The sequence below is a fragment of the Stegodyphus dumicola genome, chromosome 7 (genome assembly GCF_044657685.1).
Source record: "Stegodyphus dumicola isolate Sdum_Otavi_A_Nest chromosome 7, ASM4465768v1".
NCBI lineage: Eukaryota > Metazoa > Arthropoda > Arachnida > Araneae > Eresidae > Stegodyphus > Stegodyphus dumicola.
In genome coordinates this window covers 99,770,172-99,786,615 of record NC_140774.1, presented here as the reverse complement: position 1 = coordinate 99,786,615, position 16,444 = coordinate 99,770,172, and the positions used below count along the sequence as shown (strand labels likewise).

Sequence of the window (16,444 nt, the reverse complement as noted above, 5' to 3'; positions counted from 1 at the left end):
TCACTTGCGATTCATGAAAAATTCTAATTTATAGACATGGAGGTTAAAAAAAATATACATATATATATAGCTTTAGCAAAGAAAAATTTAATATGAATAAGTAATGGCCCCTAGAGTACAGAAAAAGCAGTAGGCATATATACAGTACTTAATTTTCTATTAACATCTTTAGGCCACATATTCACCATGTATATATTTAAGGTTTTAAAATAATTTAATGGTTTTTATGAAAATTTGCATTACATTTCTATATTATTTAAATCAATAAAAATTTTAATTTTACTTGATCTACAGTTAAGTACAAATAATCTAGAAAATTCCCATTATGGATAATTTAATGCTACACATTAAGAGAACTATTCAAAATGTAACTGACAACTATTGCATCATAAATGCCTCTTTATCCTATGATTAAAGTCCATACAGATTTAGAAGTGTAAAATTTTTATTGCACAACTTTCTCCTAAATTTTTGATGAGTTAAAATAAGCCAAGATAATAATTGTGTTACATAAAATAAAGAAACACAATCTTCTGTATTAATTAATTAGTTTTTATCTAAATAGTGAAGTCAATAAATTCAAAATTCAATGTGTAACACAAATAAAAAAAAGTCTAAAATTTAACAAAATCATTTTTAAAATTATGTTGATTTTATGGAAAATAAGGCATTTCAAGAGAGAAAGACACTTTCATTAAGGAGAAAAAACTGTATTCAAGAAAATGTTCCTTCCCTTGAAGAAGATAATCCCTGTATGAAATTTCCTTAAAATGCATGGTTTTTCTGTAAATCCCTGTCGATCTAAATTTTTGCCTATTTTAAACTCAATATGCGTGTGCTTCTTTTTCATATATTAAAATTAACTCTTAAATGAATGTAATGTCTTAACTCGCATTATTCCTATATTTATTAAATTATTAACTGATAAAGCAAATTAAAAACCAATTTCTTAAAATATATGTGTAAATGATCAAATGTTAAAAAAGCAAATCCAGTGCTTAATAAAGTAACACAATGAACAGATTACATAAATATAAATTATTCTTAATAAACTGTAAAAAAACATGGCTTGATAATAAAATAATTTTATGTTTTTCAAAACTAGCAGTTATTATCCCTATCCATAAATAAAGTTTTTAATTTTATGCATAGTGGAACACACCTTAATGGGAAATATGAAGTTTTCAGCAAATGGAACATTTTTCTCTGCAGACCGAAATAAACCATATGTAGATCCATTCTCAATTAATACAGCCAATTAATTCAAAACAAAAGACAAAATAAGAAAAAACAATTCTTAACCTCTTAGTTTCAAAAAGTAGTTTATCGTGTAATGAAAATACAAGGAAGAAAAATCTAGATGCTGAGATAACTTCATATCTCAGTGAGAGGCAAGAGCTTTCACAATGTGCAAAACAGAGCAAAATGATATCATTGGTCACATGGTAACGAACATGCAGTATATATTTATGCAACGCGGTAACAAAGAGAACGTCTGATTATGATTAGCAGCAACTCTGATAACAGAAACATTCTTAGTAAAGGAATAAAGTGCGATACTACAGCTGTTATATTGGAAATGCCGTTCCAAATTTAAGCACTTTCTACTAGAGTTGTAATTGCATCATAGTTGGAACGAAGAATATTGCCCTCTGAAAATTCAAACTGAGTCTTCAGAGGGCAGTAATTTATTTAAAACAAAAATAAGACAGAAGTAGAATAAAACACATGGCGCACAAAATCTCCATATCACTTAACATTTAAATTATGTGAATATCTTTATACTCCGTACACTTAACGAAAAGTTGTTTAGGCACACGACGCTTTTCAGATATTGCCATATGAACTAAGGCTAAAATTTTGCATTAAAAAAGGTGCTAACAAGAAGAGGAATAATAATTTTTTAAGAATACTTGTGAGATTCAGAAACAAGAGTTAATAAAGCGTAAAATTTATTTTGCAGTATAAAAATTTTACCTCTATAAATTATTCTTTATTACGTAACATTCACACATTGCTTTTAAATGAATGTATTGATTAAAGTTATGTTCTTTGAGACTTTCCGCATTCCATTCATCTTTCTCCTTGTAATAAAAACGTTGTGTTTTATTTATTATTATTTCTTCAAAAATTATTCCATGTGAAGACACTAAACATCTCAACTTCTGGATTAAACTCTGAATCTTCAAAACAATTAAAAGAGAAACATTAAAACTATGTGGAGACTTTATCGAAGAACAAGTAAGTTTATTGTTTTGACATTTTGTCAGTTTTTATAGAAATTTTACGTATGAAATATTTATTTTTTACACAAAAAATGCATGTTCTAATGATGTTATACAGTTGTGCGACTTAATTCGTGTTCTTAACAAATGTGCTTGTTCTCAATCATTCAAGTTCAAAAACGCACTTGGGTAAACGTTGTACAGTGATCAGACAAAAGCACACTGGACGAAAGCGCAAGCAACAAAAGCCCACGAAATAAAAAGAGCACTCTATGATAATTGCCGATGAAAGCGCATGTGACAAAACTTGCACCGATGTATATGGTACAATGAAATTAATATTCCTCTCCTTTTTTCAGTTATACAAAGATTCATGAAAAGAGATAAAATAAATTAATAACAAATAATTGAACTATAAACTAACGGAACACATTTTATTTTGGGGTCAGGCTGAAGTAAAAGCCTGTATGTATACAGAAAAGAGATTCTATCAAAATAAAATTTATATAATTAAAAACATATATCATATCTATGTGTGACTTTGTTAATGTATTTGCTCAACAGTGTCCCTCCTATAAGTCGCACAAAGGGAGGTGAAAGAGAATGTTGGCCACACTGCTTCTTTTAATTCTACAGAAGTATAAGGAGTATAAATAAATTAACAAGATTTAGGCATTTGAATAATTAAAACAACGAAATATTCTGAACTCGGGAGCAAGAGGAAAACTATAGCCAAGCACTCTAAGAAAAGTATGTACTTTTCCGTTTCGGCGGCGCAAATCTCACCAAGCAGACTTTATTGGCGACAACATAACATACAGTATGCACATAAAAAATGTTAACAAATGTTAGTTCTAAGAATTTTTTTTATTTTGAAGGCATAAACGTTTAAATATCGCTAAAAATTTCATAAAAAGCCAATAAATAAAGACAATAAATTTATAAAAATACATTAATTTAAGAATTTACTATGCTTTCATCGTTCAACATCCTGATTTGCTGCTTCATATCACGTGACCCAAAGGATCTCATCTCACATAAACTACGCTACAAAAATTTAATTCTCTCAGTAATTATTTACATTAATTTCAAGTTAAATCTTAATTTGGAATGCAAGTTTAAATGTAAGAATTATTTCAATTCGTACAAATAGCTTACTCAGAAATTATGTAAAATCACAGTGCTTTACTTTGCTAGTGCATTGTCATTAAAATTCGTGAATTTAACCCTTGACTTTGTCTTTTCTGTAGAAAAATGTGATTGCACCCTAATTGACTTAATAACCTCGAATGGCCTTAGCATAAAATTGAACTATCTGGTAAAAATTCTATGTAATTGTATGCCTGTATTGAAATAAACAATCAATCTGATAAGAAATGGCTGTGACTTGTTTTGAAAATGAGGTGTAAAAGGATACCAGTGAGGATATTCCATTTGGCTTCAGTTGTGCTACTATTGGCGACTTTATATTGAATATAGTTAAATAAAAATTTTGATTTTAATGCAAACTTTGTTCCTGTACTGCTCTAAATATCACAGCATAAGGGGTGATTCTGGATATTTGGTTATTAACCCTTTCGTGGGCCATTTATTTCTCTTTTGAATTTCTCCCGTTTCTTTATGTTTTATTATCAATTAAACAATAGCATTTAAGGAAATATATTTTATTTTGCCAAATTTTTTGTTTATATTTAAATTCTAGGTGTGGGAAGTATACTTCCCACGGGACTTTTTATGGTCATAGAGAAAATTCAATTTAAAGGCGATTATTTGCCGTGAAAAATGAGAAACATGTTGCAGTGCACAAGGGTACTTCTAATACTGCACACATATAGTGGGTCCTCTTTTCTTGGGCCTTTGTGCTACATTTCTTACATCGTCTATAGTTAGAAACCATCTTTGGCATATGATTTCCCACATTGACTAAGAGTACATCATCCGGAACTGCACACCTTTTTGCTTGGAAGCTAGCAGGACGGCCTTTCTTTTCTCAAGGAATATCCGTCTATTAGTTGACCAGCTAATGCTATATGGAATGTTAGCTGGTTTAAACTTCTGTTTCTCTTGTTTCCTTGCCACAGTATAAAACTATTTACGATGCCAAGATCAGTAAGAAAATAAAAAATACGATGCCACCATTCTACAGATCTTCTCCCTGTTTGGTACCTTTAGGCTGTGTCTCATTGGTTTTTTTCGTTTAATGCCAATAGTTTGTTCCACATTTTGTGTAATGTGTATTAAACCACAGCTGAGATTAAAAGATGAAGTAAAGCCATACTAGGACTTAACCAGCATATTCTCATTACATTTTGACCTAAAAATATTTTTAGAACTTGTATTTTTTATAGCATATGCTATGAAATTATTGTAAACTAAAATAAGAAATGTATGCTTTGAAATTGTGTATTCCAGAAAAAGCAGTTTTATGCATACTAATCTATCTGTGTATGTAATAGCTTATTTTATACAGCTTTTTTTGCATCTATATTGCCATGTATCTCATTCCTGATTTTATTGTAATGTCTCTCTTAAGTTGTTATTTGGATTACTCACATCTCAGGTATTTCAAAATAACTCATTTTAGAATACATGAAACTTGTGATGTATGCTTTCTTCAAGTAAAGAATTACTTATATTCAGTTTTGCTGGATATATTCAAGCCTCTTGTGCAATTGATGTAATAATGTTAAGAAATGTATTAAAAATTGGATGTGTACCCATATGACTTCCTTATACAGCCTATTAAATTACACACATTTTTTCCTGCATCTCATTTAAACTTATTTCTTTAAATTTTTCTAACTTAATTAACCAGTTCCTCAAAGCAAGTTAAAAATGATATCTTGAAATTAAATACCCTGGTTAGGTTTTTGTTGCACAGGAGTCAAACTTCTTATAATTTTATTTTTTCATAATGAGTTTAAAACTTTCCCAGATGTAAGCATAGGAACTGCGAGACTGCATTAAAGTTAGATTTCATTTTGAAAATTATTATTATTTTAATTTTGGCATTGGTAAAACATGAACATTTTCGTCAATTAAAACACTTCTGGGTTGATCTTTACAATATGGTAACTGGTAGTTTGGCGACATTTTCGAGGCGATAAAGGTTACTACCTGGGATTTTGGTAATAATGTGAGCAGTACTCAGTTCCGATTACGCATTATTTTGTGTGAGGGAAATGAGAGATCATGGGATATGTTATGTGATATTAATGGACGAATTACGGTTCTTTAATCGGAAAAGGGGGGAAATCGGGAAAAAATCTGGAAATTTTGTATTTGGCTTTATTCTGTGTTGTGTGAAACAGTGTTCGTGAATTTTTGGATCCCATGGCCGTAACTAAAGTGAATTCGAAATGGGTATTTATGTATGTATTAATTTAATGTATGTGCTCATTTATATTTTAAGTAGCGTTTTTGAATTTAATTATATTTTAATTAAATGATAGTTATTTTGTGAATTTTATGTTTGTAGGAATTTGGTATATGTTTTAGTTGAAGTAAACGTGCATGGAAATAATTTAAATATCTGACACTAAGTATTTGTAATGGTTGCGGTATGAATTCGTTGGTGACGTGTATAATGTAATAGATGATTTAGAGGTAAAAGTTTTTGGATATTTTATTTATTTTATATGTGGAAATGTTTATATTTGGAAAGGGTAAATACGTTTTCGCGATCAGGTAATTTCATATATGTTCTTTTTAACGGGTTTAAAGATTGAGAAAATTGTCATGTATTTTCGTGAAATTTTTCTAATTTATGAGAAAAAAGCAGTGCACATGGATATAGTGAAGAGTGTGCACAATGCCATTTTTGTGCAATTCTGGGATGTTTTTTTAAGTAAAAATAAGTCGGCGTTTACATGGTTTAGTGATATTTTAATTAAATGATAGTTATTTTGTGAATTTTATGTTTGTAGGAATTTGGTACACTAATTAAGACACAATAATTGTTGTTTGACTTCTGAATTAGAATTTGGTACACGTTTAAGTTGAAGTAAACATGCATGGAAATAATTTAAATATTTGATACTAAGTATTTGTAATGCTTGCGGTATGAATTTGTTGGTGATGTGTATAATGTAATAGATGATTTAGAGGTAAAAGTTTTTGGATATTTTATTTATTTTATATGTGGAAATGTTCATATTTGGAAAGGGTACTTTTTCGCGATCAGGTAATTTCATATATGTTCTTTTTACCGAGTTTAAAGATTGAGAAAATTGTCATGTATTTTCGTGAAATTTTTCTAATTTATGAGAAAAAAGCAGTGTACATGGATATAGTGAAGAGTGTGCGCAGTGCCATTTTTGTGCAATTCTGGGATGTTTTTTTAAGTAAAAATAAGTCGGCGTGTACATGGTTTATGTGTATGTGTTATTTTGAAAAACGCGTAAGGAGTATGGTACCCAAATTGAATTGCTTCTGAAACCTTTAAATTCAACCGTAAGTAGATAAAAATGCCTTTATAATATACTTTGAACTTCTCTTTTTAAACAGTAGATAGCAGCATATCACAAGGAGACGCAGAATTTTCATTTATTATGTGTTATTAACCCTTTAACTGTCAAGTTATTTTGATGATTTGGGTACACAAATTGTCAAATTTTTTTATTGGAAAAACCAAATGTAGCCGAAATAAACATCTCCCGATATATATTCGGGTATGACAATACGATGCACTCAAAAAAAAAAAAAAAAAAATTACCCCGAGAAATACTCGGGCGTGATATTTTCGAACACCAGTGCAATCTCGGGCATGGCAGTTAAAAGGTTAAAATTCACTTTTTTTCAAGCAATTTTCTCTATTTGAACTTTTCTTTTTAAACAGTAGATAGCAGCATATCACAAGAAGACACAGAATTTTCATTTATTATGTGTTATTAAAATCCACTTTTTTCAAGCAATTTTTCTCTATTTTGTTAATGATATAAAAATTTTATTTGGAAAAAGGAATTAGGCATAATTTTTCTGGCTGTACTCCAAATTATTTGTTCTACATTTTTTTTAAATATTTCACACAAAAACCATACGCAGAATCATTGAATGAAACCGGGTGTTCCATTAGCGGGAACACTGCGCCTTTAGCGATCTCATGCTGTTGCGAATCAGAACATCTGTGCTTAGGAGGGAACATCCGTTGTTTACGTTTTCTGTTGTTTGGGGGGGGGGGGAATGAATTCAAACAAAGCAGTATTGAGGGGTGAGGTGTGTTTTGTGTTATGAAAGCCCTAATATTGGCATCTCGAATTTTTTTAGAGTCGTTTTTAGGCGGGAATTTTATTAGTATTTTGACTCATCTTTACTTAGACCTGCGCGAATATTTTGCTGTCGTTTTTTAGTCTCATTCCCGTTTATTTTCAATAATTGTGTAGAAATTTTTCATGTATGTGTATAGTATAGGCTTATTTTTCTTTATTGTTAATATTAATCTTAGTTAATTTTTTTATTATTAATTTTCCATAAATGGCGCGGAGAGGTCTAACTCTTTCGAAGCGCTAAAAGTGTTTCATGAATTACCCTTGGATTACAGCCCAAAGATTTCCGTTTAAATTTGCTGTGTTCCCTCTGTGCCATGAAAGTGTCAGAGATAACTTTGAAGAGGCGACTTCCTTCAAGACCTGAAGATACTCCCAGGCATAAAGTAAAGGTTTCCGAGGAAAAACGTTACAGTAGTGTTGAACACATACCAGTGAAGGGTATGCGTAGACGATGTGCACATTGTAGCACGAAGCAGAAGCCGCACAAAATAAGTTTTATGTGCAAAACCCGCAAAGTTGGTTTGTGCTTCAATCAAAAGGTGTGACTTGCTTTGAACAATTTCACGAAGCTAAGAAATAGGAAAATTTGTAAATATTTTTGTATATAGGACTTGTGTATATAGATATTTATCTCATTTACCCGTATATATTCATACAGCCATAATACAGAGTTTTTTCATTCTTATACAAACGCTTCTACTCATTTTCGTGCTTCATTGCAATGCTCGCTTAGTCGTACTTTTAAAAGCTCTGGCGGTGCAATGTTCCACCTCATGAAACATCCACCGAATTAAAACGGTAAGTGCAATTTTTACAAAATTTTACCTGTATACTCCTTTAGGACTAAATAGACTGCATACAACTTTTTTTGTTGAAATTCCGACGTTAACATATCGTGCGCTGCAAAGTGTTAAATCCGTTTCGGAAAATAGAGTTGTTTATTTTGTTTGCACGTACAAATATCATGCGAAAAAATCATCCAAATGGATTCGGTGACCAGACAAAATAGATATTTCCATTCAAATGTGATACCTGAAATTTTCTATGGTTATAATACTTCCTTTACTTTGTACAAGAAAGTAAAAATGCATAATTGTGTCTTGAGTAATTAAGAAACAATTATGCATTTTTAATTAAGTCATGTATTTATTAAATGAATTCAAAAATCTCTGTGTTGGTTTTAATTATGAATGTCACAGAAAATGTTTTCATAATGTTTGGCATTGCTTCTTTTTACAGCTCATTTTAAACGGGCTTCGTACGGTCCTTAAAAGTCCTTAATTTTTTCAAAAATGATTTTTGGTCCTTAGAAGTCCTTAATTTTGGCCAAAATGAATAAACGGTCCTTAATTTTGCTCATTTGACATTTCTTATCATTTCTAATGATTGCCATTCTATGTGTGAATTGTGATTTCTCATGAATATGGAATTAAAATTTCACGGCTCTTAACCAATCTGTTGGCGGATTTGCGTTGCAAACAATTAAAAAAAAAAATTAGCTACCCAAACGAAAGTATAGGTGTCTGATTGGCTATTCACCCAATCTTTCGAAACAGGTGTTATCCATAAATTTAGGCAGATTGTGACGAAAGCGTAAAGTGGGAAGTTCTTTAGGAGGCGAAAGTGATGATGAAGGTGCTCGAGAAAAAAAAAGGGGGGAGGGATTCTGAAAATATTTGCCAAAATTAGAGCAATCCCAACCTGGAAGGCCACAACCCTTCCAACGCCAATAGGCATGAGATGCTAGGAGGCGAAAGTGATGATGAAGGTGCTCGAGAAAAAAAAGGGGGGGAGGGATTCTGAAAATATTTGCCAAAATTAGAACAATCCCAACCTGGAAGGCCACAACCCTTCCAACGCCAATAGGAACGAGATGCCTGGAAAGTGCATTTTCAATAAACTGTGGCTTCATCAAGCTGACTACAAAGACTGGATATTGATGGATGACAATCCTTATAAAGCTAAATGTGGTTTTTGTTTGAAACAAATTGAAATTTCTATAATGGGAGAGTCAGCGCTGAAAATTCACATGAAAATTAAGTTTCGTTTTATCATTTCAATTTGCTTTTACACAGTTTTGCTTAGCTTAATTTCTGTGTTTTTTTCAATTAAGCCATAAATTAATTTTTTATCACCTTCTACGGAGTTTATTCTCTTTTTCACATACTATATGTATGGGATATCGGGATTATGAGTTTATTTCTGCAAAGGGTCTGTTATCGATTTTGCGGGAAATCTGTTGGCTCCATTTCGATTTTAGGTCGCCAAGGGCAAATTCGGTAACGTTAGCCGAGAAAAAGTGAAGTTCGGAAATACGTTTTGAAGCTTCAATAAACAATTAAGTATTTGGTTTAATCCTGTGCTGTTGATAGTAATGCATTATTTTTGCTAATGACGATACAATTATTCGTTGAAAACAACTAATTAATTAAAATTTTTTTAATATTTTTAAAGCTGAAAACAACTAATTGAAACTAATTTTCCTGAATTAACTAGACGCAAAATTAACTTTCATGAATTACTAAAAAGTTATTGGGTAGAAGTTTAACTGAAAATATACATTCCGTATATATATATATATATATATATATATACAGTACAAAGTCCGCTGTCGGGACTTCGGCGATCCCAGATTTGAGATTTTTCCGGATATTAGATCATTTTAAATCTACTAACATGGCACGTAGAAATTATAAAATTGAAAATATGAAATCGTGATTTATGAAATAATGAAGCATTTATGATTTAAAGGGTATCAAAATTTACAAAAGAAAAGAGCTTAATATTTATATGTTTACTTTATTAAACATTTCTTTCAATGTGAGTTGTTTGATTTGTTTTCTCTGCTGATACTTTAGACTAATACTATAGACATGTAATTTCTTGTTGAGTTATTAAGTTCCATTGTTCAAGTCCTGTAATTGCTGTGTCGAGAATTTCGAATAACTTGTCAATCAAAATTTTTTCTCGTTCAGTAACCTCTCTGTTACTTTCTTCACTATCGGTAGCTGTATTTTCTGGATTTAGAACCATATTACAGATTTCGCCCTCCGTTAATTGATTGATAATTGGGGCATTATTATCGCAATGAAAAACTTCTGTTTAACTTCCCTAAATTCTGCCACCTGGTGCGGCCATGTGAGCTCTGGCGCTGGTTCTGGCTTTATGTGAATAACAAATCAGTTATTCTTAATTCAAATAGCACTAAATATAATTGTTTGTCCTTTGAGTATCATTAACAAAATCTATTTTCAGCATACGGAAAGAAATTTCTGTTAAATTTCCCCTTGTCAACATTTTAGCGCACTAAACTTAAATCTGTAATCTGATAAAACTCTGTTATTTGGCGTCGCTGCATGAGTCATCACTCAAGTTGTCATCCATTGATAAACATGCGGTGATTAAAGCAAAATACAACAAATAATGATTCGCAATTTCGGCATCAAGGATATAAAATATTAGTTGATGTAAAATTAACAAATGTTTCGGTTTCAGATTATGCCAAGCAGATACGCAACTATGGAGTCAAGTTACTAATCACACAAATTTATGCTAAAATAATTGTTTCTTCAATAATGAGATATTTTATTTAGCACCAAACTGAGATTAAGAATCGGGATTTCCGACATGTTTTTTTATGATGAGAGAAAAAATCTAATGCGCATGCGTAAAGCATACCCCTTCCCTCCAAAAAAGCCCTAAAAAATTGGTTGGTGGTGGCTTTGAGGTCTGGATTTTAGATCATTCCAGATATTGGATGTCCGGATCTCGAAATTTGTACTGTTACAGATTTCTAAAATATATAAAATTATAAATCTTTAAGCTTGCAGGCCCAGCCCGTATGTTTTTGTATATTTAGGACTAATAGCAGACCGCTATTTATTTTTATTTTTATTTTTTTTAGTCTAGATTTTAGATGTATCGGAATAGGTTTTACATATTTTAACACCTTAATGTGTCATTTTGTGCGGACACGTCGGGAAATTGGAACAGAGAATTGAGACTAATAAATTTTCCAAGACACTTTGTCTAAATGAAAAAATTTTGTAGCAAAAAAGTTTCAATTGTCTGTTTCGGCGAAACGCGTAATGGGGTTAGCTTGATTCGACGTTCAAACCAGAAATTTCCCTTGAAGAGCCAGTTTGAAAGTCGAATTCGGCTAATTTACCATTTTCCGCTTACTTTTTTATCTGATTTTGTTTTTTTCAATGTTTTACTTGTTCATGGTTTGATTTTCATATGTATTAATTTTTTAAAACGTGTTGAACTTTTTGGAGCAACAGCTCCTGGTAACTTTTAGGCGAGCTTACTACAATTTCTAATTTACTTATATTGCAGCATATTGCGCAAAATGTTATCTAGACCAAATTGGTCATTCAGTATTGTAATTACTACCTTGCTTGTTATATTATATATATATAGTAAAAAATGTATATTTTCAGTATATGTATAATAAGAAATATACATATATAATAAGAAATGTATACTGAAAATATACATTTTTTACTATATATATATATATATATACATTATATACATATATATGCGATACTTAATTTTACTAATGCCTTGCATGTAATGCCCCTTTTAGCTGCAAAACATCTTTCCCTTCTCAACTGCAGAGTTTCTTCTAACAGTATCATGAATTTTGTCAAGTTAGAAGAACCATCTACTTCAGGAAAAGATGTAACTGCTAATTCAACATCAATAAGTGTAGAAAATAATAAAATCAATTCTTTTCTTTTCAAATCTGAAGTTACAGATGCAGAAATATTGTGGGCTTTTAAGTACATCAAAAGCCACTATTCTTTTAAATCGTGCGATGATATTGGGCCGTTATTCACTAAAATGTTCCCGGATAGTTCCATTGCAAACAGTTTTCATGTGGTGAAAAGAAATGGGCTTATATCTGTCATTTTGGTCTTGGCCCTTATTTTAAAACTTTGTTACTAAAGCATTGTAAAAATGCTGAGTTTTTTACATTACTATTTGATGAGTCTCTTAATCTGACAAATCAAAAGAAGCAACTAGATATTCATGTAAGGTACTGGCATCACGAAAATAAGGTCAGAACTCAGTACCTTACTTCTGCATTTATAGGGCATGCAACAAGTGAAATTCTTTTATCCAAATTTTATGAATGTGTTGAAAAACTAGACTTGTCAAAACTCTTACAAATATCAATGGATGGTCCTGCAGTAAACTAGAAATTTTATGATTTATTGCAACAGGACTTGACAAAGGAATATAACATTCAGTGCTTGACATTAGGGACATGTGGTTTACACATTCTTAACAATGCTTTCAAGCATGGGATGTCATCCACTGGCTGGGACATTCCATCATTCTTATCCTCCTTATATTGGATTTTTAAAGATTCTCCTGCAAGACATGAAGATTTTTTAAGTATATATGGCTTTAAAAAGCTTCCTGTGAAGTTCTGCTTTTACCGATGGTTGCAAAATGCCCCAGCTGTTGAAAGAGCCATTGAACTATGGGATGACTTGCTACTGTACATTAAAAAAGTTGAAATGGGGAAGTTTAAAAAAAATTCATCGAAATCCTTCTCAAATATTTTGGAGGCAACTAAAGATAAAGCATTTCTTATAAAATTAAATTTTTTTCTCTCTCTGTCGAAAATATTATTGCCTTTTCTTGAATATTATCAAAGTGATAAACCACTTATTCCCTTTTTTTGCTGAAGATATCTTAAAACTTGTAAATGATTGCCTTCAGCACTTTAAAATTTTGAAACTTTTTTTTTTGAATATTCAAAAATTTTGAATATTCAAAAATAAGTAAAGCGGAAAATCTTTATAAATTTAATTTTAATGATCCAAATTGTTATAATGATAAAAGTAAAGTTTATTTGGGATTCATTGCTGAGCAGCTAATGAATGATAAATGCCGCAAGAAGGACATTTCACAAGCTGAAAGTTTTGCATTGAAACAAGAAGGTCAATAATGTGTATTAACAGTGGTACAACACTTAATGTCTAAATGTCCAATAAATTATTCTCTTATTCGAAATGCATCTTGTATAGACCCACGATTGATGGCTAAAAGTCCAGAAAAAGCCCAGAACAAAATGAAAATAGTTCTAACGGTATTAATGCGGAATAAATGTGTTTTACAAGATGATTGTGATGAAATTCTGCTGCAGTTTGGAGAGTTTCTAGACAAAGTAGTTAAGACAAATTTACATGAATTTTCTACTTTTGATCCTCAAAATCTTTCTCTTGACACATTTCTTACTTCTTATTTTCATGATTTTCACTATTCAAAAGTATGGAAAATAGTGAAAATGATTCTTATTTTGTCACATGGACAGGCCTCTGTGGAAAGGGGCTTCTCTGTAAATAAAGCAATTGAAATTGAAAATTTAAGTGACTCATCATACATTTTTCAACGCATAGTATTTGATTACATAAAATTTTCTGGAGTTTTCCTTAATATTGAAATTAATAAAGAAATGAGATCAGCAGCAGCTTCTGCAAGGTCTAAATATATGCAGTATTTAGAATAACAAAAATCTTTAACTAAATCTGAAAATTCAAAGAGGAAAAGTAATATCATTGAGGAAGAAATTGATTATATGAAGCAGAAGAAAAAATTTCTTCAAAGGGATATTAAAGATATTAATGAAGAAGTAGATGCTTTAGCAGATGAAGCTGAGACCAGCATGAACATTGATTTGTTTATCAAAGCATATTTAGAAGAATAGTTAAAGAAAAGGAAATAGACAAAAATAAATTAAATGTTAAAATAGCTGAAAAGATTTCAGATTTAAAAAAAGCACAAATGTTTTGTATCTTTTATTGTACAGTTTATTATTCTAGTATCTTTAAAAAAACCAAGGAAATAAATTATATGTTTACAAATCAGTTATTTTAATCTGCAAAATATTCTTACATTGTGATTATAATAGTAGTTGACTGTGTTTAAATAAATATCAAATAAGTTAATAATAATCATGTAAATCTCTAAAATAGTGACTGTTATTAGTGTAAAATACACTTATACATGTTTTTAAAGAAATTATGTTCCTAATTTAATGTTATCTACATCATAACTTCTAGGGAGTTAGTTCAATTTTCAAAATTGTTTTATGGTAAGTATTAAAGTGAATTTAATAATAGTGCATAATACACACTTCTGTTAGTGTCTTAAAGTGGAATTACAAGCATGAAGTCGGTTGTATGGATAATTGCTTTATTCTTTTTGTTTGCTGATAGGTCCTTAATTTTTTCTTTGATGGTCCTTAAAAGTCCTTAATTTTCATGTAAGGAAATGTGTACGAACCCTGTTAAATGTACAATTTTATGTTCTGTATTGGAAATTTCTACTTAGACTGTCATAACTTCAGTTTAAAAATATTTTAGAATTAAACTGAAATTTAAAGGCCACATTGTAGAGTTTTTAAAAAGAATTTTACAGTTCTATTTTAATTTTTAATTAATTTATTTATTTAATTAATTTTTTTAAACATTTTAAGTGGTAAATTTGTTTTAGAGTTGTTAAACTGTAATCTGTTGTGTGATCTATTGGTCAAGTCTTCTATTCTGATTTTTGCTTACAAATTAATGCTAGGTGGGGACTTTTGCACATACTTTAGTTAGAACTATAACTGATTTATTAAACATTTTGAATATCTGACAAATGCAAATTTTAAAATTTTCTTTCTCTGAAATTAAAAAATACTTTAAATTCTATAAGCAAAAATTTTAGCTTAGCAACACAATTTTAAACTTTTCATTGTTTCATCTTAATATGATATGTGAATATTAATTTGTGTGTGTCAAAATGAGTAATTTGATTTCATGTATAGAAGTGAAGCATATCAGTTTGGTGTTTAAAATTACATAGAAATGGCATGCATATAAGAGGTGTGATCTGGAAATGTAAAGGAAGAATTAGTATGAGATTAGCTTTAATTTTATGAAAAACTGAGAAATATGAAAATGTTTTGTTTATTATTTACAAATTTTGGAAGACTAGATTAAATGATTCACGCCTTGATAATATTCTGATTTTATTTGGAATTGATTTCAAATAAAAAGGTTTAGTACATTTTATAATCTGAAAAGAGTCACTTTAATCCATCAATGCATGCATTCAGAATTAAAACTACTGTATCCTGAAAGAATTTCAAATAATGATGAGAACACATCATCCATTGCATCTGCCTATCACTGTACTTCTCAAGATAGTTTACCAGATGGTGTAAATAAAATATATTTTCTTGCCTTCAGAGAGCTATTTTATCGGTGTTGGAGAAATATTAGCTTAAGAATCATGACATTTTCAAAATAATTTTTTTTTACAGCTGAGTAAATATTTATGCTGAAAAGATAATCTAATTTTGGATAATAAAGGTATTCTGAAAGAATTCACATAAAAATCAAATAAAGTAAAATATGGTAAAATTCTAATTTATTGTAAATTTCGTATTATTTTTAATTTTAATACTGTAACAGAGTCCTTTAGTACTTACAAAATTTTTTATTTGTAAGCAAGTCACTATGTAATTTTTTACATCCCTGAATCCACTGTGATGTTATAGATAACATCCACATCCTGCCATGCATTTTGATGGTATTGTTTTAATAATATGTATGTGTTTAATTATACTTGTTTAGACACGCACATATATATCTACAGAGTTTCCAGATGTTGCTATTGCTAGATCTTGGGATGTATTTGCCTTTTCTTTCACAGGTGCCAAAAAGCGTGACAGGTGTATAATGGAAAAGTACCTACAAAGCTTATTGCCAGTATTGTAAAAATTTTTCCAACAATCACAAAAACCAACCTTATACCCTAAACTAAGATTAACATAGATTAACAAAGTCTAGTAAATGTTGTAGAACATTTTTCAGTATTCTTCTGTTATTGAGATTGAATTGAGAAATATATGTATGTGTGCATACATACATGTATATATGCATTCAT

General features: G+C 30.2%; 2 protein-coding genes and 1 pseudogene across 11 annotated transcripts in view; 2 read left to right on the top strand and 1 right to left on the bottom strand.

Annotated features, from left to right (window-relative positions):
- Positions 1-1,828, bottom strand: part of LOC118183342 (medium-chain acyl-CoA ligase ACSF2, mitochondrial-like) — a 168,135-nt gene extending 166,307 nt beyond the window's left edge. For 8 of the 10 annotated variants that reach the window (XM_085820633.1, XM_085820635.1, XM_085820636.1 and 5 more), the window contains exon 1: positions 1,163-1,828. Coding sequence is in view for 7 of the 10 variants with exons in the window: in XM_085820635.1 (XP_085676761.1) it covers positions 1,163-1,239 (77 nt within the window). In the remaining 3 variants the exon portion in view is untranslated. The remainder of the gene's footprint in view (positions 1-1,162) is intronic. The other 2 variants (XM_085820634.1, XM_085820637.1) reach the window with 1 other exon arrangement.
- Positions 1,829-2,103: 275 nt separating this feature from the next.
- LOC118183341 (uncharacterized) overlaps positions 2,104-16,444 on the top strand; it is a 62,965-nt gene continuing 48,624 nt past the window's right edge. The window contains exon 1 of the mRNA XM_035352847.2: positions 2,104-2,241. Coding sequence (XP_035208738.1) covers positions 2,217-2,241 — 25 coding nt within the window. The 5' untranslated portion in view covers positions 2,104-2,216. The remainder of the gene's footprint in view (positions 2,242-16,444) is intronic.
- Positions 9,366-16,275, top strand: LOC146996284 (uncharacterized; annotated as a pseudogene).